Consider the following 21848-nt stretch of genomic DNA (forward strand, 5'->3'; position numbering starts at 1 on the left):
AAGGACTAGAACTCATGGTCTTCTGGTTTCTAGTCCAGCACCTTAACCACAGCACCAAACTGCTTCTATAAACTGGAGGAATCTATTGGAGTGAGAGATATAAGTTGCTGAAACTTTCTTTTCCTCACTCTTCCTGCACCCTTTACATTCTCAACCACTGAGGATGTTTCAAGGGCAGAAACAGCAATAAGAGGAACAAATTTGTTTGCAGAACTTTATAGAAATTTGGTACAACCCACATTTTGGTATCTCCACATTTATATTTGAGATAGTAATAGTTAAGCAATAAAACATTTTATTTTATACAGGAGGTCCTAATACAATTCTGAACTTCACTATTTCAAAAAGGAATGCAGGCAAAAGAGCTGGAAGAAGAATCTTTAAGATTTTAGGGAGCTCTTACCAAAATAGATTATAGTCACTCAGATCAACCCATGGCCCAACTCCATAAGGTGATGGTAACATTCATGAGTTCTTGTTTATCAGTGAAGACAAACTTGGTCAGAAGCACTGATTGGGCTGAAGTCCCTCAGCTGGGATAAACAAATGCATAAAGATCTTCATGTACCATCCATACTTTCTGGTTGTTAGTGGCACTTGATGGGAGGGTTGACCTAAATTCACAGCATGGAACAAGGAGCAGGATTGTACAGGTAGGAGTAGTTTTTCAGAAAATAAGTAAATCTATTTGCTGTTGGGATTAAAAATTGGTATTTCACTGGTGTATCACGTACCATTATGTTTTGCTGTTTCCATGGGCAATGACCCAAGTGATAATCAAGAGAACAAAAGACTTTGAAATATAAAGTTATAGAAAATTACTTAAAATATCATTGATAGAATGCATATAAAATTATATGTCTTCCAAATTAGTAAAGATATGACATTGTGACTACCATCAAGAAAAGGAAACTGGAAATTTAGGACATATAAAACACAATGAGAAATATCAACTATGTCAATTAATTATAAAAGTAAATATTCAAGGGCAATGGAGGGGTGGCAGACAATGCACGTTCTGGCTGACAAATCTATACACGTTTGACAAAAATACAACATCCTTGTTTCCTACAATAATTTGAAAGAACAAATAGCATTAATGATCACCAACCACTGGTAGGAAGCAACACTAAAAGAAGATCTAGCACTCTGTAACTGTCTTCTCCAGTCTCAAGCCATTTGTGATGCGAATTGAAATCCCACATCTAGAGAGCAGCAGACTGAGAAAATTAATCTGCAACTTCAGTTTATCCATGGTAATCCATTGGACTGTTTAGTTCAGCACTGTCTACACTGATGATGGTGGCTCTCCAGGGTTTCATACAGGAATTTTTCCCCAACCTTTTCTGGAGATGCTGTTAATTAAAACATGGGTTCTATTACAAGCTTGCATTTCTTCTCCAACCATAGAGCTATCTTTAAATTAGTTCACATTTCTAACTGCAGTGGATATTTAAAGACAAATACAATTCTACATTCCTTGACTATTTATATGTAAAATTGGTTTAAAGGAGCCATTGGTTGTTTCAAAGATACTTATGCTGAAGTTCAGTTTTTCTGGTTTAATTATCTGCTTGCAATTGTTTCCTGTCGTGTTTGTGTTTCACAGGTGAATGCATTCCAGAATTTTAAACCCATTTTTTACCACTTGGCAGGAGGCTGCCCACATCATTGTTGCCAGAAACTGGAATGCATATTTTAGCTGAGATTGCTCTCTTCTTTTTAAGGAGCAGCCCTAGTTGAGTTCATCTCTGAAGATTATAAAGATATATGGACTGTACTTTGAGAGAGAAGTTTTCTTCATACAGGTCAAATCACTTCCACATGGGCTCTTTGCAACAGGTTAGAATCAGATTTCAACCTATCTGATCTCATGATATCAACTGTATCTAGGAGACAAGTTTATTTATTTCTGGCTCAGCTGCAGTACATCAAAAATAGCAATAAAAGTGGTCTTTTTGGTTGAACTGCTGTAGCTCTGCAGAAATAGTGAACAGTCAGTTCTCTCATTGGTGGGAAACTTTTCCTGATTCCTTTCCACATGAAGTTCCAGCTACTGAAACATGGTTGTCAGCATTTCAAGGCTGATAGAAGTGAAGATAATGAATTGGCTTCAAACTACTTTTGAAAGACTGGGAAGTAGAAACAGTGGTAGTATGAAAGTGCCAGAGATTGGTTTTAGACATAATTTTTTCCATATTGCATAATACATCTAGATCTTGGAATGACTTTGCTCAGAATCCTTATTCCACATGTAAATGAGGCCATTCATTTCTGTATATTTTTACATTGCTTCCCCTGAAGCTACCAATTAATAGTGCTTTTTTTTTTTTCAAAAGGGTATTGATTATAATCATGTTGGGAGCATAACCTTACCCAATCTGATGTCCAGATGTGCTAGGATTACAACTCTCAGAATTCCCAGCCAGCATGATAAAAATGTGCTGGATTTGACCTTTAAAGTCCTTGGGACCAAGGACTATCTTCTCTAACCAGGTTTGACCTGTCCTACATAGAGGTTCCGAGAGAATCTGTTGGCAATTCCTTACTTTTTTGTGGTAAAGAGGATAGAGGCCCACAGGATATTTATTTTTAAATAGATGAACACATGTGTGCAATGAAAGTGCTCAGGACTCCTGTACAATTGGAAGTTGCCTTTGCCCATTAGCAGCCCCTTGCAGATGTTATCAGTGAAAATGCAGATGTTGAGGAGGTGATGCAGATGCCATGACAGTATCAATGAATTGCAGGACCACTCAGAGAATTCTGAGACTTGGGAAGACATAATGCTGTGGGTCCTGCTATTTTCATGTGTGAAACTTTAGTCAGTCATGTGTCATGGCCATGGCAAAGGATCTGCATAAATGTGACATCCCATAGAATTAATCCCACATATTCATTATACATAATTCTTCTCCATCTAACTTCGGACTTTGTTGCTAAACAGAGGAATCATGTAGTATGCGCACATTAACCATAATTACCAAATGTGTACTTCTATAAGGGCAAATGCCATCTCAGTATCAACTGACATGATTTATATTTCATGGTTTTAGCAGATGGGATCTATTTTAGCAAGCCAGCTGCCTTGTTCTTTGTTAATGCTTTGACAGGTTCAAGCTATAAGAGAGAGAGAGAGAGAGATGTCTCCATTTACTTCTCTAGTATTTTGCTTTTTTGCTTCAAAACCTGATGAGTTGTTTTAGTTTGAGAGAAAATGCCTTGTCCATCATATCTAATGATCTTTATGATTGAGTGGAGATTTGAATTCAGGGTGCCAGAGTTGAAGTCTAATATTCTAAATTTCTGAACAAGAATGGAAATGTCTCTAGCATTTCAGTAATGCATTAACTATCTACAGAAATGGCGTATGAAAGGTGTGGCATCTGCTTTAGAAGGTAATATCCACATTGCAAGTTTATGGCAGTCTGAAATCTGATTAACTACAAGCAGGCAGGCAGGCATGTCATTCTACTTCTATTAAGGAGCAACAGAATTCAGAAAGCCATGACCAATAACATATGTGTTCTACTGAGCTTTGGAAGGACCAACCTAATAACATGCCTATTTCTTCAGAAGCAAGTTCCCACTGTGTTCAGTACAATGTAATTCTTGTAGTGTGCATAGGATTCCAGCTAAAAGGACAATTCGTGGCAATTTTTGCTATGAGATGTTTGAAAGAAAGTGAAAGAAGTAAAAACAAACAAACAAACAAACAAAATCCCTAGAGTCCCAAGAGGATGACTGCAGGAAGAAAATGTCTAAGTCCTGTATGAAAATGATAGAACATAAATTAATCTCCAGCACAGGGCAAGTCCATTGGAGCAGTTTGCCCCAACTTGAGTACAAGCCACTGACCATTTCTCAAGAACAGGAACACACATTGTGCTCTACCTATCCCTAGCCCACCTGGAAGGCAATATCGGGCCATCCTTTTATGCTCTGCATCAAAAGTAGTATTTTCTGCACTAGTGACAGCAAAAGTGATGCTGCCCAGTTCACCTGCTGTGCTTCATTTCATTGCAGACAAACACCTCCACTCCAACTGGTTATTGGGTCCTGGGGCAGGAATGTCCTTTCCCTTTCAGTTGCTGTCCTGCAGGGGCATTGTTTTCTCACAAGTTCACCAGTAAAATAGTAAAAAGATGGGTTTTTATTTTTACAAGTTTGCTGATGGGACAGTGAAACACCTTGTCTTAAAAAAGTTCTGCCATTTTCCTCTTCTAGCTGAAGTGTCCCCCCAAAAAAAAAAGTAAAATTGTGGTGTTTTCTTTTGATAAATACTGTCCAGACAGAATCTCAGTCTTTCAACCTGGACAAAGTGAAGGAAAGGGTTGCAATCTGAAAAAGGATTTCTTAAACTGGGTTCATTTCCAGCCAGTTTACAGATGTCCCTTTCATTTCTCTCAAGGACAAGATGCTAAGCACCCCCTCCCTATATGTGCACGTGGGCTGGGCAGATTTTATCAGGGGCAGACAGTCCCTAAAGCATCATGGAGCCAAGCCACATAGGTGTAGTATAGGTCAAAACTACCACTTTGAATTAGACTCATTGCAGTGATTATAGAATAGGAGTTAAGTTGCATAATGGCTCTCACCCTCTAGCAATCTAGTTATGATATTTTGTATGAACTGTAGCTTCCAGGTTGTTTTTATAGGCAACGTCATATAAAGTGCATTCTAATGATCTAAATGTGTGGTGATGAGGGCATAAGTTGCTGTCATCAAAGCTTTTGTGTCCAAGTAGGGCTGCAACTGGTGGATCAACCTCAGCTGGGCAAAGATGGTGATGTACTGTTGAGTTCATCAGCATTCTGATGATATCATACATCAAACAGATGAATGACCTCTCTCAGGGTTCTTCATATAATGTTAAAGAGCAGTTGAGAGAAAGTTGAGCTCTGAGGCAGCCTATAGTGGAGTAACAATCAACTTAACAACTCTTCTCCAACTATTACAGAGTCACTCTGTAGTGAGATGGGCAGTGACAAATTTGAAATATAAATAAAAATAAATTACTGACTGAAACCACTTATTAAAGTAAGAGCAGAACCATAGCAAAATGATGCCTCCAATTCCCAAACTTTATAGTTAGTCCAGCAAGATACCATTACTGATGGTATCAAAATTTGTCAAGAAGTTTACAAGTACACAATCCCACTGTCTAAGTTTTGGTATACGTCATACCTGGCTCTTACCCCAGGCATTGGGGTCAGGCCATTAGTATGGGAACTCTGTTACAAGTGTATATATTTTGTGGTTTTACTGAGCCTCAATGTACAGTAGTTTTGTTTGATTTCTTTGTTTTAATTGAATCCCTTGTTCTATCTTGTTCACCACCTAGAGTTTCTCAGATGGATGGGCAGCCATATAAATTGGATTACCACAGCTACCAATGCTATTTCCACCCCATGTCCTTGTCTGAATCTTGACTGAAAAGGATCTAAATAATGCATTTCTAGGATTCTCTGAAGCTGAGCCATCACTAACTTCTCCACAACTTTTCCTCCCAAATCAAAGATTGGAAATTGATAATATTTGTTTAATAAGGCCAGATCAAGAGATGGCTTCTTCAACAGAGAGTATATCACCACTTCTTTACAGGCTGCCAGCATCTCACCTTCTCTTAAAAATCCCAACAGCTTTCAAGCACCATGCCAAGACATCTACAACATCTCCAGTTTGGCCTGGGATTGAGATGTATAACAGGGTATCATCAGCATATTGACGCTACCTCACTGAGACTCATGGATGACCTCTCCCCAAGCTTTGATGGAGATGTTAAAGTCAGGTCAGAGAGACCTGAGCCTTGCAGCATCCCAGGTATCACTTCTATTGCTTTATTTTCCAGAACTCCCTAGTAAATCAAAGAGTTCCCTGGAACTGGTAGAGAGAGGCTGCTTGGAGCAATCATAACTAGTGTTTTGGACACCTCCAAGTTCCAGAGTGTGACTAAATGCTCAGCACTACTGCCTGCCAGATTGCTGGGAAAATTCCCAAGCACATGCTGGAATCCATTGGGTTCCATAAGGTGCCTGGGGCAGACCATCTTAATCTGTTCTCTCACCCTGTGGAGGTCACAGGAGGTGACAAGCCTCAAATAGATCAGGAAGTGATCTGACCATGGCAAAAAAAAATAATTAATTAATCTTAGATCCCACTCCAGTTCCCACTAGGGCATGGAGGTTGAAATCCCCCAATGCCAATAGTCAGGAAGAGTTCAATACCAGCTTGGCAATGAGGTCCAAGAGCCCCCGAAGGGTTCCTACTGGACAGCAGGGTAGATGATACACAAGCAGGATTCCCAACTTGTCCCTACATCAAATACAGGCCCTCAGATCCTGTCACTTTGAGAACAGGGCCTCTGGCAACAAGCAATGATCTCCACCCTCAACTGCAGCCTTGGAGGCATGACTATTGAAAGAGCTGAAACCCAGAACAGCAAATCTCAGACAGGACCACATCCTCATTCCTACCCAACCAGGTTTTACTAAAACAGACCAGGTCATGAATGCATGTACTCTTATTATAAACAACCTTGTGGCTAAGGTCATCAGCAACCTGGTCTTCTAGACCCAGGACTCAGACTGAAGGGCTAGAAGTGGGGACCAGCTCCAAATTGCCTCTCCCCCTTCCCTGAAATGACTGGATTAGTGTCTCCCCTTGTGTCTTCCTCAATTCATCACAATCACAATTTTCCTAGTCATTCCCCCCCTCAGAAGACCCTTCAACAGACCTCAGGGTATTCATCTATAGTGTATCTGAGCAGATCTACAGAAAACCCAGTGACTCCCAACCTTCCTAATGATGGCGTGGGGGCAGCCCCAAGCAAGAGTGGGGTTTGGACTGATAGGAGGACACCAGGAGGACACCACACTACCAAGCCCACATACCCAAGATGGGTCAGATATCAGGCCAAGGACTCTCCTACTACCCCCCCAACACACTATCCCATATACTTACACATGCCCTCTCTCACATTACTAACTCAATAAATCCACTCTGGTGTCCTCCTATCAGTCCAAACCCCACTCTTGCTTGGGGCTGCCCCCATGCCGTCAATTAGAGATATCTGCATCTATACACTTGCCCTGGTCTCTAACCTTGCACAAAAGAATCGCTTCATCCACTGGGACATTGCCTTAGGACCATCTATTTTTTGCCATCTCCTCCCCAGGTATATTATCTAAATTGGGCAACTACAATTCTCTGAAATTGTAAGGAATGGGGAAAGGTAAGCAGGGGAGATATTGCCCACTGTCCTGTTTGGCTCTCTTCATGATGGGGATGGGACCCCCTCATAATTAGTCCCCAGAGGTTTCTGGGCTAGCATTGTCAGGTGTCTTTGGTGGGGTAGTGTCATTTCCCTTGTTGTCCTGCTAAGTACTCTATCTCCTTGTGCCTCCCTGTTTCTGAGGAAAATGGCTGGCATTTGAGTTTCTTTTTAGTTTTGTTCTGTATTGTTAAAAGTCAGTTTCAATGACAAGCATGTCTTTGACAAGGCATTTATCTAACACTGCATCTCTCCAAAAATAAGCTGCTGTAGCGATGTTCTCCCACTCTATGAAAGGATATATTATGTGTTTATGTTGTATTATGTATTACATTATTATGTATGGAACTACTATTCACTATAATGACATTTCTCAGTGAACGGCAAAGAAGGCAGCCATTTTTTGGGGCAGCAGCTTTTTGAATTCCAATTCACCAACTTTCTGGGTAACACAAAATAGCAGCTACTTCAATTGTCTTCCTTTTTTAAGTATCACCTGATTCATCAGAAAAGATCTGATGCTGATAAGCAAAATGGCTGATAAATTGCCACTTTTCAGTCAAGCAGAGCCCCATAAGTCCATTCCTTTATTGTCTGTTGAATTTTAAATTATAAGCTTCTTGCAGTAATCATATGCTCTTTGTTCTCTGTAAAGCACTATGCACACTGATAGTGATAAATAAATAATTGGGAATGGTAATCTGAACCTGTTCCAATCCCTTCCTTTAATGACCTCAGAAAACTGGAATAAAAATGTAAATCTTATCAATAATATTTATGTAAAATCTCTGGCCATCATTTCAGGTTGAAAATAACAGGGGATAGACATATTCAAAGCAACACAGCAGAGCAAACTCATAAAAATATACTATTGTTCACACACAAAACAATATACACACCAGCATATTTTAAAGATTTATTAGGATGTATAATTTATTAACAAAGATCTGCTGAGCCTAGGCTAATAAAAGAACCTGAATTGAAAAATCAATAACAGTCCTAGAAGAGAAAGCAGCTAATATAGAAACACACGCACGCACACACACACATAGAAGGTTCTTAGAAGGAAGCCTGGTGAAAGATGGCCTTTTCTTGTTTATATGGATTTTGTCAGTCATGAGTTTGATAGAGACAGAGACAGAGACAGTATCATCTCTATATTGGGTAAAGAAAAAATGGCTGCTCTGACTTGTATTACTTAAAAAAAAGTGGGAAATGTCTTTTGCAATAGTTATGCTCTTTCAGGACTGTATTTTACTAGAGATGGCTTGCAACTGCACTAGTAATCTGATCTTTGGCTACAAAGCTAATTCTTTTGAGACTAATTGCAGGAAAATAGGGTCTCATCTACTGACCACCAGTGTTTCCCATGGCACCAGATTCCTGTGGCACACATACTGTAAAAAAATAGACATTTCTAATACAATTCTGTGGGTTTTAAAAATGGCTTTGTTTGACCTAATATATCTGCAGTTCCATGTGGACTTCCAGGAGTAAGATCTAAGGGGAAAAGCTTCCTATTCTTTCTTAAATAACCCAACTCACAGGAGTGTGAGGATGAATTAGGGGAGAAGGGATAGCATGCCATTTAGACCTTGGCTTCCTGGAAGAAATGTCAAGATAAACATACAATAAAGAAACTAAAATAAAATGTATTCAATGAATGGTGTTGGGTGATCCAGCACTTTAGTCTTTGGAGAAAAAGAGAAAATATCTTTCTCTCCATATTATCACATTATAAATCCCATTACAGATTCAGTGACCATATTTTCTTGGAAAAAATAAAGGACAAACCTGAAAAAGGGACATATCTTAAAGAGGTTCATAAGTATAAAAAAAAATGTTTATAACTTTGTTTTATAAAGGAAAATTCAAGAGGAAAAATTCAAGAAAATAAACTCATTAAATAAATCTAAAAGACAGCTTTCTGAAATAAAAAGACTGTCCTTTATAATAAAGGACGTATGGTCACTGTAGTCATAGACCATGTAGGAAGACCCAAAGTAGTCTGAGGTTTCTCTGATTGCATTCAAATTGTCATAGATCTTCATGGATATCCACATCTTACCCACCCCATCATGCACTCTGTAAGCGTAGCAGGCAACATTTCCTGCAACTGAGCACACAGCAGTAAGCTGAGTCTTGACAGAGGTCAACTGCAAAAGTCCAGAGACCTCAAGGCTGTCTTCAGTTGCTGTGGTATTTCAGCTGAGCAGCCTTCCGGCCAACCTTCACCCCACATATTGACTTGCATTTAGACCTAGCCAGTGGCAAAGCCAGAGTAAACATCAAGCAAGCTATTCAACAATCCAGGCTGCATTTCTTTAGTTGTCAGACTCAGGCAGGAGCCTTAACTAATAAAACCTTTACAAGTTGAAAAAAAAAAATGGTGAGATTCTCCCAGATTTCCCCGACTATACAGTAGTCAACAGTAGAACTGCAGCTATCAGGATGTTTTCCATTTTTTGCTGTGATATGGATGTGGGAAAGGGAGGACAGGGCAGGACAGGGCAGGGTGCATGTATGTGTGAGAGAGAAAGCCTGACTCCTGCAAAGATATTCTTAAATTAGCTTCCACTTAAAGAGAAGATGACTGCATAAAAATTACAGAGATATAAAAGAAAATGTAAGCCTGCTTTGCCCAGTTACTCCCCCCACCTTCAAGCCCAAGGTCAGCCCTATCATTAAGGCTGTTATTTCTGAAGCAAACTCACTGCCTTTCCTATCTTTATGAGACAGGTCATTTTCTCATTAGTGATCTATTGTGCCTTCTAGCATCAATCTACCATCACTGTGCTGATATGACAGTGATGAAGACAGGGTCTGACAGGTAGTCCTCAACTTACGACAGCAATTGGAACCGGAATTTCTGTTGCTAAGGGATACGGTCATAAAGCACAACCACATCGCTTAGTGACAGCAATCCTTCCAGTCCTGGTGGGCATTGTTTACTGAATCCCATGACTGTTAAGCAAGGCAACTTCTTACCAGCTTCCCACAACCAAATCAGTGCGGGCGAGAGTGGGTGAGGGTGCACGCGAGGGTGCAAGGATGTGCGAGGGAGGTGCCTCTTGCTTCTTGCTTTTCTGGTCTGGCTGACAGAAAGTGCTGTTGGAAAAGACTCTGGTCTGGCTTGAATCTCCATCATATTCCAGCTGGCGTGGTGCAGTAGCATGAATTGCTCTTCTCTTTTGAGGTGTACCGGTGCTGTCACTGTCACTGATGGTGCTGCATCAATTGTTTGGGTGAGTAACAAGCAGTACAAAAGAAGTGACAGGCAAGTAGCTTTGATGGGTTGAAGGATATAGATCAGTGCATGTCATGTGGCTTGTGTCCCTACTTGTGGCCAGACTAAGACAGTTTCCCTTCTCTCCCAAATCAAAGTGAATATAATGTCAAAGGCTGTTTTGATACCTCAGAGCAGTGTTTTTTAACCTTGGCAACTTTAAGATGTGTGGTCTTCAACTCCCAGAATTCCCCAGCCAGTTGAGGCATCTTAAAAACACTGCCGCAGCTAAAAGATTCCACCAGCAGTTCTAACTAGCAAATTGCTTCCTTTTCATAATATTCTATAAATCATTTGAGGCCATCAGTATTATTTTGATATTCAAATGGGCTTGTTTTCATATGGATGAATTTGGAATGTCTCTTAAATATTGTGTTTTGTTCTGCTTTGTACTGGTTTTCTGAGGCCATCTGCAATGAAGGGCCCCAGACTAGCCCTCTTTCCCCTCTGCCTTCTGAACGGCCCTAATTCTCTAGCTGCGAAGTTGTTCAGCATTTTGCTTTACTTGCAGATGGAGGAAAAGCCACTTCCTATGGCCTAAGCCCACAAATTATGTTGCAAAGCTTGGGTGGAAGAGAGAAAGATTTCTTTGATATACAAAAAAGAGAAGAGAGGAAAAACAAAAGGGGAGCAACAGAAGCATATTACATGACATAAAGAAAATCTTTCACCCTAATCTTTAAACACATTATTAATCCTTGACCAGATGAAATAATATTCATCAATATTTCCAGTACATCAATAGCTCATATACAAAAAGTGAACACTCGTCCATGATCCAAAAAGTTATATTTGGAGTTGCACTGTCTTTCCAATTTTGAAATGCGCCCCATCCCCCGCTCAATAAATCCATACTTCTTCAATCAATACACTAGTTGTTTTACTAATTAATTGATAAATATATAAATTAATATAGCTTGTTTAATATTTGTTTTCATGGTTTTAACTGTTAGCTGTTCTGAGGCATCTAGACTTTAATGGAAGTTAAACATCAAATATATTTAAAATAATAAAAATAATAATTGATAAAGAATACCAAGTAGGATTATACACTGATATTCTTCCTAAATAATTCTTCACTAACTTCTGGAAACTTTTTAATGAAAGTCTCCTTAGAATGTAATTCCAGAGTTCCAAGGGAAATCACTAAGAAAGTTGTCTTTGTAGCCTCACAGATCTCAGAGGGTGTTGGTACAACTAAGATGACTTCCAAATTTTACTCAGTAGACAAGCAACTTTGTATGGGAAGTCATCTCTCACATATCCTTATCATACCGATCTTTCAATATTATCACAAGCAGTCTGAATTATACCCAGAAATACATTGGAGCTAGTAAAATTGTTCTGCTAAACAAGTTGCTTTACATTTGGGAGGTATTGGCCAATTTACTTTTCAAAGGCAACCTTTGCAATAATCCATATTTGATTTAATTAAGGCAGGGAACAGAAACTTTTTCAGGCAGTTGGCACCATGATGTAATTTTGCATACTTTGGGTACTCCAAAACGGTTAATAATTTTGTAATAAAATAAATATGTAAATAAATAAATAAGGAAGGAAGGAAGGAAGGAAGGAAGGAAGGAAGGAAGGAAGGAAGGAAGGAAGGAAGGAAGGAAGGAAGGAAGGGTGTGTTGGGACTCTTTAGCTTGAGTGTGAAGCAGCCTGGATCAGGAGACATTGAGGTGGCTGGAGGAGAAAGGATAGGCAAGGCTTTTAGGATGGTGAGATGTGGTGGGAGATGGAAGCTGGACCATTCTCAGGGACGGTGGCCTTGATGTTTGGTCTCAGTGTCACCTTTCATCCCTCCGTGCTCCGTCCCAAGTTCAAGCTCGTTGCCCTGATGAAGTGGACAGGATCCTTGGTGCCTATGAGTTCAGCCACTTGTGTTTTAGATCTCTGTCCCTCCTGGCTGATTAAAGTATCCTAGAAGATGACTGGGCCCAGCTCCCCCCCATGTCTAACATTTGCATGACATCACTGAAGGAGGTCATCTGTCAATTCAGGGTCCAGTATCATCAATAAGCTAATGGTACCCGTCTTTACATTTCAACTTTAGGGTGAGCAGATGTGGTGGAAGTACCGATTCTGTGCCTGGAGACTGTAAGGAACTGGAGGGGGTGAAATAGACTGAGACTGAGGTTTCACCATTACCTTTGAGATGGGGTTGCATTTCCCCTGAAAGAGTTGGGATGCAATCTGGAGGTTCTCCTGGATTCTGCTGGATTCACAGCTGCTTCTGGAACAGGTGGAAGCCAAGGCCAAGAGAGCCTTTGGCCAGCTGTGGCAGGTCCACCAGTTGTACCTATTCCTGGTCCAGCAGGCACTGAAAATAGTGACTCATGCCTTTTTCATGTTTGACTACTGCAGTTCACTCTATGTGGGACTGCCCTTGTAGATGACTGCCTTTGGCACAAATATAGCTGCTTGCTTGCTGACTGGTGCTAGCCAGTTCAGCAGAATACCTATTGTGCGAGAGCTGCACTGGTTGTCAATAGGCTTCCTGGCCCAATTCAAGGTGCTGGTTGGCATCTACAAAACTCTATATTGCTTGGGTCCTTGTTATTTTTCATACTGTTTTTTCCAGGTAAAATCTGCCTGGAATAGCTTGCTCTTTGAGGTCAGGCTATGTCAGCGATACTAAGTAGACCAGACCAAGAAGTCAACTCCGTAGAAAAGCTAAGACTACTTTTATTGAGAGTAGCTATAACAATAGAATCTTGCAAGTCTCATTGTACTGTACCTCCTCATTCTTCTTATATTTCAATAAATGAGGGAGGTGTCTGTCTGAGCTGCTTCCAAATGTTATCTGGAAGTTCTGGATTTAACAAATGCTTCAGCCCCTTCTGCTTAGGCAATGGAGCCTCTATATCTCCGTCAAGGTCATCTTCCTTACTCTCTACAGGCTAGCCTCTACCCTAGCCTCTACCCTTTAGGAAGCAGCCAGAACGATCCTCTTCTCCAGGGCATTTGGGATATGTAAGTTTTTAATGGAAGACAGCAACAGACTTTGAAGAGTTTAATATTTTATGATGTTATGGATGTAATAAATAAGTAAATAAAAGCACTGCAATCCTATATACATTTTCCTAGGTGTAATATTGAATTCAGTGCAAATTCCTACTAATGATCATCCTTGGTTTCTACTAAACACCTATTATGGCCTGTAAGTATAGGCATCTTGTGTGTTCCTTTTAAAATATTATTTTAAATTAACTCCTATCAATGGACAGCATTATGAACTTAGGAAATCAGCTGTAATAGGGAATTTTTCTTTGTGTCAGCACTGCATTTTTCACTCCCACTTTGTTGCTTTTCAAAGATTTTGTGAAAACAAGCCCAAATGTATCTTATGAGAAATGCTATGTTCGAATGGTTTTCTTGTTCCCAAGATTACAGTGCCTTGTCTATAAACTAGTAGCACAAGCCAAGGAGACTCCCACACAGTTGCTTCACAAGCTGTAATTCTGTAGTCATATGTGCAGGGACCACTCTTGGGGGAGGGTATGAAGCTGAATGTATAGTGTGCCTCAAGGCAAATTAAGCCATTAGGAAACAACTGCCATGCATTTTTACAAAATGACTCCTATCTTCAAATAGTCTGGCTACATCTAAAGATACTAAATTTACTTGCCTAGACTTTTTTCCCCCTCTATACACACACATACACACAAATATATCACACATATGGTATGTTCTATTCTTAAATAAATGTTCCGGGTTACCTTTCCTTAAAAAAAAAGGCCCTCTAAGAAATTAAAGGTCTGTGAACCATGACAATCCAATTTAAACCCACAGTTATTGTTCAATTCATTAACAGGATTACATACAGATCCCTGGTGACACAGGATTCCAACAGTGATTTTCTGAGCCAATGGAAGCAATGGAACTGAGAATCTGTGGCTGGGTGGTGTTCAACAAAACTCTCTAAAGTTAGGATGATGCCTAGAGAGAACACAGTAAGTACTAGTGAGCTGGCAATTTATCTCTGTATGACAGGATGGAATTTGGGTGAGGTCCCAGCCTGGGGTCAAAACTCAGCATTTTGGAGCAAATTATGGGACTATCTGTGCTTGACGGTGGCTTCTTTTTTATGTATATTTTACTTTTCCAATGCCATAAAGGACTTAATTTGCCTTGAGGGTCTCTCTCTCTTTCTACACACAGACACAGACACACACACTTCAATACCCTCCCCCAAGGGTGGTCCCTGCATACATGATTACAGAGTTACAGCTTCCCAGAGTGAGAACGTCCTTGGCTTGCTTTATTACTTTATATACAAAGCACTACAATCTTGGGAACTAAAAAGGCATTCAAACATAGCATTTCTCATAACATACATTTGGGCTTGAATGGGGGAGTGAAAAATAAAAGTAAGTGTTGGGCCATGCTACCGTGGTTGCTGATACCCAGCCCTCTATCACAAAATCCATGTCTAACTCTAAGCTGTTCTTTATCAACCTGCTTAATGCAGATTATGGTGAAGAGCAGAGACCTTGTTGAACATGTGTTTTTCCTTGGTTTGTTTCTGTCAGAGAATCCTGGGAAATGTAACTGGTATGGGTGCAAGAAAATATTCATTAACTAATTCACAGTGTCTTCGAACTGTGGCCTTTTCCTACTTACATGGTAGTTTTATGGAACTTGGGAATAAAAAACACCACCTGCTTGCTATAAAGGAAGGAACAAAGATGCTATACAATAAGGATGAAAATATATCTTCAGATGCAATTATTTTAGAGATATAATTTTCAGTAACTTGTTAAACTTGTTAGTAACCAAGTTAAGAGTCTGAGGTATAAAAAAAATGATACATATTAGTGTAAGTTGGATTTTCTAAATAACTTATATATAGCATGAATGTAAATTAATGCTGAATCTATATGTAATAAGATAGCCTAAATCCCACCTGGTACCCCCTGGATGTGTTGGAACTACAACTTTTATAATCCAACAATCGTGCTGGGAAAGGCTATAAAAAGTTACATAACCATTAGAGCAAAAAATATTGATTCCATGGGAGAAACTAGGAATTATTATTCCAATTCATAGAGTGTGTGGAAATAATAACTGAGTGTATAGCTAAGCTGTCCATGTGTGTATCAGAGATAATTTCTATTTTTGCCACTAAATGTATAAACTTAAAAACAACATTATTTTAAAAATTAAATGTGTTTTTTGGGAATGGAAAACTGTGTCTCCAGCAACTGGTTCAACTTACCTATTTCAAGAAAAAATAGAAGAAAACAAATTACTTAAAAAGGGAAGAAAAAGCACAAGAGATCAGGGGTAAACATAGCTCAATTAGTTCAAAAACCAGTTTTTAAGTAAAATAAGCGTAAATAATCAAGCATGACTAGCAATTGTTGCACAATGAAATCAGGTACATGGTATGAAATATATTAAGTTTTTAAAACAGCAATAATGTTAAGTAATGTTATTACTTGTTCAGCCAACATAAGTAACTCCTAGGACAAAGAGCTCCTCCATGTGCTCTGTGGGAAAATTACAAAAACACATGTTCCATTAATTTGGCATCTTCTGTATCATCTATGGGAATTTCAACCACTCCTTCCAGGGTACCAAGAATAGAGATGATAAATCTGAATAAATGTTCTTTTCTGCCATGGAGGCATATTTCAGCTATCTCCTTCCATCCTTCCACATTGCAGGTATCTTTTACAATCATTTGTTCCAATTTATCTATAAATATGTTTGACAAAGAAAACAGACAAAGAAAATTTTGCTGCATTTCTTTCTTGTATGAATCACTACTATAACTCTGTTAAAAAACGATGCATATATTTTTTGGCATAATTCTAAATTAACGCAAGAATTCAACAGGCATTATTGTCAAGAATGTGTCTAAAGTAGATACATTTTAATTTGAGGGGAAGCAAGTCTCACTTTGGAATTGTGATTGCAGCACAAGGACAATGCAACCTTTTCCTCTCTTAATTTTCTAATTAAAATCTCTCCCCTACATTTTACCTAGTGAGATAATTGCAAACAAATGTATTTACATTCTGTAGAGGTCATATGGAATGACCTTGAAGGACAGGAAGAAGAGCCGGTACCATGGCAATGGTCAGATAAGTGGGGCTTGCGTCTGGGCTAAGAAAATAACTTGAGAAAATATCTCAGACAAGCCCCTCCCTAGTTCACATGAAGCTAAAGTGAGGGAGGGGGGAAACACATTCAGACTTGCAAGGTTCTGTTACCATAGCTGTTACAATAAAAGTAGTTTCTTAGCCTGGTCTACCTTGTAGGGCTACCACATTCCCACTGGAAAAAGTCAGGCTATACTCACTCTTGTCCTTTTTGACAATATCCTCCAACAACTGTATGCAGTGGATTCGATGTTCTGTTCTGATGAGCAAGAGGATGGTTTCCCCAAGGGACATGACTGGTGGTTTCCCATTCCATTCATCTGTAAGGCAACGGATGAAATCTATACGAGGACAGTGGCTCAGTAGAAAGGTATAATCGTCTGAAATCAAACAGCAGAGGTGTTAGAAAGCCTGAAAAGCAAAAATATCCATAGATATTTACATTTGCAGCTTGAAAAGCATGTCTCTTTCATTTTTAATTTCCAGCATAAAGTGAGCAGAAATGTGCTACCTTTGAAAACTCAGTATGGAATTCCTGCATTTTCAGGCATCTGCCCTAAGAGCTCTTTTTCATTTAATCCTTGCTTTAAATGAATAACAAAAGAACAATGAAATAAACAGCATTTCCTACCTCACAATCATGGGCCTCTGTAGTGTGTGTTTGTGAACAGCATCACAATGGCAGGCACGATTAGGTGATAAAAGTTCCACTACTTTTTATTGTGCATCGCATGCATGTAAAAATGGGCAGAGGTTCGATAGCTCCAGTTGGGGTTGACCATACCACGGACATCCCTGCTCTCAGCATTGATTTAGGAATGACTGAGAAATACAATTCTTTGTTCAGCACACAACTAATTGACTGAATTAACTAACACCTGGAGGATAGGTTCACTAGCAGTGTTAGCCATTAGGGGAACTGCAATAAAATGTTTCAGAGAGTCATCCAACAAAAATGTACCAAAATAAATGCACCGAGGACAGTCTTTTTATCATTTTAGGGATGGCTGGGTGATGCTGTAAGCATGCTAAAATTCACTATTGAGGAAACTGCCATATCTTAAAACCACAGTTGCCATTTCATACCTGCTCAACTTACTGAATGTAACCCAGAGTGCTTCCCAGTGCATTTATTCATGCACAGATACATATGCAACACAAGAGGAGACTAGAAATACACCCACACACACATGCACACAGAGGCAAAACATTTGCATCCTGATTAGATTCATTCACTCCGTCCCTTTCTCACAGACACGTATGCAAACGTGTACCTACATCCCGATAGTCCTCGGAGAAGAAGTGCGCACACCTTGCACAGAAGAGAATGCAGATGCTTCCTATAGCTTCTGCTGGTAAAGGAGCTAGAAGAATTCTAATAACCATGCCCTGCAAGCTTTTCCCACCTTACTTTATAATTATACTTTTGCAAACCTCCCAGTTCATAAAATCATGCATTTGGAAGGAACAGTTCAAGCCTTGGTCAATACAGGATCTGCTAAAGCATTCTGGACAGATGACTATCCAGTTTTTGAGGGGGAACATACCATTTCAGAAGACAACTTATTCCTTTATTTGATGACTCTTACATCAAATAGTTTAGCCTGGATCTACGTCTCTATAGTTTCAAGCACTGGTTCTGGTCCTGTCCTCTGGAGAAACTCGGAACAAGTCCCATTCTTTCCTCTATATTACAACCTTTAGATAACTGACAATTGCTATTTTATCTCCTCTTGGTCTTCTGTTCTGCAGGCTAAACATACCCAGTTCCTTATAGGACTTGGTTTCCAATCCCCTCACCATTTTGGTATCTCTCCTCTGAATTCATTCCAGGCATGGGTTTTCCTTTTCGACTGCAGCGCTCAGAACTGGACACATTATTCTAAGTAGGGTTTGACAATGGCAGAGTAGAGCAGGGCAATCACTTCCCATGATCTGGACTGTATGATATTGCTAAAATATCTTAAAGTAGCATCTGTCATTTTAGCAGCTGCATTGCACTATTGGTCCAGGTTCAGCTTGTGATCTAATAGAACATCCATATTCTTTTCACAAGGTCGCTCCATTCTTTACTTGTGCATTTTGTTTTTTTCCCCCCAGATGCAGGACTTTATATTTATTCCTATTAAATTTCATCCTGTTTGTTCTGGCTCGCTGTTTGAGCCTCTTTCTAAATCTTTCTGAATTTCTTCTTCTCACGTTTTAGCCATTCTTTCTAGTTTTGTGTCATCTGCAAATCTGAAAATTATTCGTTCAGCCCCTTCATCCAAGTTATTAATAAAAATATTGAACAGCGTAGGGCCCAGGACAGAATTTTATGGCACTCAATTTAATATTACTCTCCAGGTTGAGGAAAGCCATTTATGAGAATAGTGGTACCTCAGTTCACGAACTTAATTCGTTCTGCGACTCTGGTCACAACCCGAATTGGTCGCGACCCGAATCAAATTTTCCCATAAGGTTCAATGTAAATACAGTTAATCCGTTCTGACCCCTCTGAATTTGGTCGCCAACAGATTTTGGTTGCGATCCGAATCAAATTTTCCCATAAGGTTCAATGTAATTACGGTTAATCCGTTCTGAACCATATGTTTTTGTTTTTTTAAACCACAAAAATATGACACAAAGTACAGTATGAAGAAAGAGAACGCTAACCTTGCTCGACGTGACTTCTGGCGTGGAGGACAGGAAGGCGGGTGGGGAGGCGGTTATTGCTTGGAGGGAGAGTCCCCCTCCCTACAGGAAGCCATGACCACGTGTCACAGCAGGGAAAATGGCCGCGGATCCTGTTCGTCACCCGATCCGGCGTTCGCGAACAGAAGCAAAATTATGTGAACGGTGCTGTTCGTGACCCGAATTGGTCGTGAACAGAAGCATTCGTGACCCGAGGTACCACTGTATTTTCTTGGTGCAGCCACTCAGCAATTATGAATATACCCAACAGCTGTATATTTATCCCATATTTTACCATTTTATTTATAAGAATATCCTGATAGACTCTACTGAATGCTTTGCTGAGGTCAAGGTACAGTATGTCCATGGCATCCCCCACGATAACTCCATCAAAAAAAGGAGGTTAGTCTGCCATGACATGTTTGTAACAACCCCATCCTGGCTCTTCAGACCTTCATTCCTATCCAAGTGCTCACAAACTTGCTGTTTAATAAGCTGCTTGAAGACCTTGCCTAGTACGGAGATCAACCTGAAAGCACTGTAATTCTGGGTCCTCTTCCTTCCCTTTTTTGAAGAAAACAGTAACATTTGCTTCTATAATTTTTTTCAGACATAACTCTTAATAATTCTGTAATCACCTCTGCTAGTTTCTTCAATATTCTAAAATGAAATTAATCTGGCTTTGGACACATTAATTCTTTGAAATTAGTTATGTGTTTTTTTATCTTCTGCAGCTCCCTCTTTCCAATAGCGGCCAATTAGAGCTTCATTTCCATTCTGAGAGAAGACAGATGTAAAATAAAAGATGTTCTTGTATCACCTGTTACCACATCATACCTTCTTTCTGAAACAGATCTTGCAGCCTTTCCTTTTCTTTATAATGTATGCCCCAAGGCCTTTTTTTTGGTAGTTGTTTTGGGCAATTCTTGCAAGCCTCAGCATATTCAGAGCTTTAGCTTTTCTGTCACACCCCCTACAGTTTTTGGCAATTGCTTTGTATCTTTTGGTTATATGCTCTTCATGCCATTTTCCATACATGTCTCTTTTTCTTTTCAGCTTTTTAGAACGTCTGTATGTATCCACCCATATAGTCACCCCAATATACTTCCTATTTTTCCTTCTAATTATTTGCAACTGCACCTTCAGTATCTCATTTTGCAGACTAGTGGATGTGACCTACTTTCTGGCTGAATTCATTAAAATCCTCTCTTGTAAAATCCAGTATACAAGTCTGACTCTTCACTATTGTCCCCTTGACAATATAGATTCAAAAATAATATGGTCACTTTCTCCCAGTCAACTTCACGCCTTCAACCATTTCCTCCATGTTGATAAAGATTAGTTCAGGATAGCTAATCTTGTTCTTTCTTCCCCTGACATAGGAAATTGCCAGCAAAAGAAAACAAAAAATTGTTCGACCTCTGACTCCTGCAAAAGATAGATTTCCAGCAGGTGGTTGGGGAGCTGAACTCTCCCGTTGTCAGTATTGCATGTGTCTTTGAAAAGCTGGTCAGCTGACAGGGTAAGGCCTCACCCACAGTACAGTGCTCCGTCCCTTTTTGTTCAGTCTATTCCTTTTATTTATTTGAATGATTCATATGGCTGCCCATCTCACAGCAGTGACTTTGGGCAGCATACAAGGTTAAAAACAACTATTTTGAATATACTGTAGAATTCCAGGGCTATGTACCAGTCATGTGTGTCATCCCACCAAGTTTTAATGATGCCTATGCCATCATATTTATTTATTTATATATCACATTTATATAGCCGCCCAGAGTTGCTTTGTGTGAGATGGATGGCTATATAAATGTGATATATAAATAAATATTTATCTTCTAGTTTTAGGATTTCAAGTTTCCCTTTTGTTTCCCATGTTCTGTGCACTAATGTAGAACCAACTGAGACTGTGACTTATACCCCCTAGTGGCTTCACTGTTATAGTTTCCTGCACATCTCTATCTCCCTCTTCTACACTCTTCTCCCTCTTCTTCCCTCATGCTTTTTTCCCTTGTATTCTGTGTTGCTGGACCTAGTTCTTGGTGTTGTAGTCGGTCCTGAGTTTTTGTAAGTCTCACTCTTATTCTCTAGCCTAACACCCTGCCCAGGATTTATGAAATGTACTCCATCTATTGCCAGGTGTCAAACTCTTGACTGCTGAGTACATCCAAGAGCAAGATTCTCATAGAGGCGCCTCTACCCAGATTGATTAAAATGGAAAAGGGGCTGGGTTACAGCTATCTTGACAACTGAATACTTTCACTTTTAAAAGCCAACTTATCTCTGAGTCCACTAGGGCGGGGCTTCCTTCATTTTTTTTTTGTAACAGCCCTTTTGATGAATAGAACTAGCTATCTGTTTTCCAAAAAATGGAAGAAACGTGCAAAATTTGCTGTGTTTCTCAAACTGCTGTCCTCTTTCACAGGCACTGAGAAGACCGTAACTTCAGGACTCCTTCATGTAGTTAATGCAATTCATGACTGAGGAACTCATACCTGTCAAGTCC

The 21848-nt window shown here is 39.6% G+C and overlaps 1 protein-coding gene across 3 annotated transcripts in view; it reads right to left on the bottom strand.

The window, feature by feature from the left end:
• Positions 1-10956: 10956 nt before the first annotated feature.
• Positions 10957-21848, bottom strand: part of CLHC1 (clathrin heavy chain linker domain containing 1) — a 31937-nt gene continuing 21045 nt past the window's right edge. For 2 of the 3 annotated variants that reach the window (XM_015888717.3, XM_025169049.2), the window contains exons 11-12: positions 16870-17049; positions 10958-16262 (exon numbers count right to left, since the gene is read on the bottom strand). In XM_015888717.3, coding sequence (XP_015744203.1) covers positions 16066-16262; positions 16870-17049 — 377 coding nt within the window. In that variant the 3' untranslated portion in view covers positions 10958-16065. Of the gene's footprint in view, positions 16263-16869; positions 17050-21848 lie in introns of all 3 variants that reach the window. The other variant, XM_088149445.1, reaches the window with a different exon arrangement.

Source organism: Python bivittatus, unplaced genomic scaffold (assembly GCF_059951505.1).
Source record: "Python bivittatus isolate LINGU-HERP-01145 unplaced genomic scaffold, Pbiv_v1 ctg000020_np1212, whole genome shotgun sequence".
Taxonomy (NCBI): Eukaryota; Metazoa; Chordata; class Lepidosauria; order Squamata; family Pythonidae; genus Python; species Python bivittatus.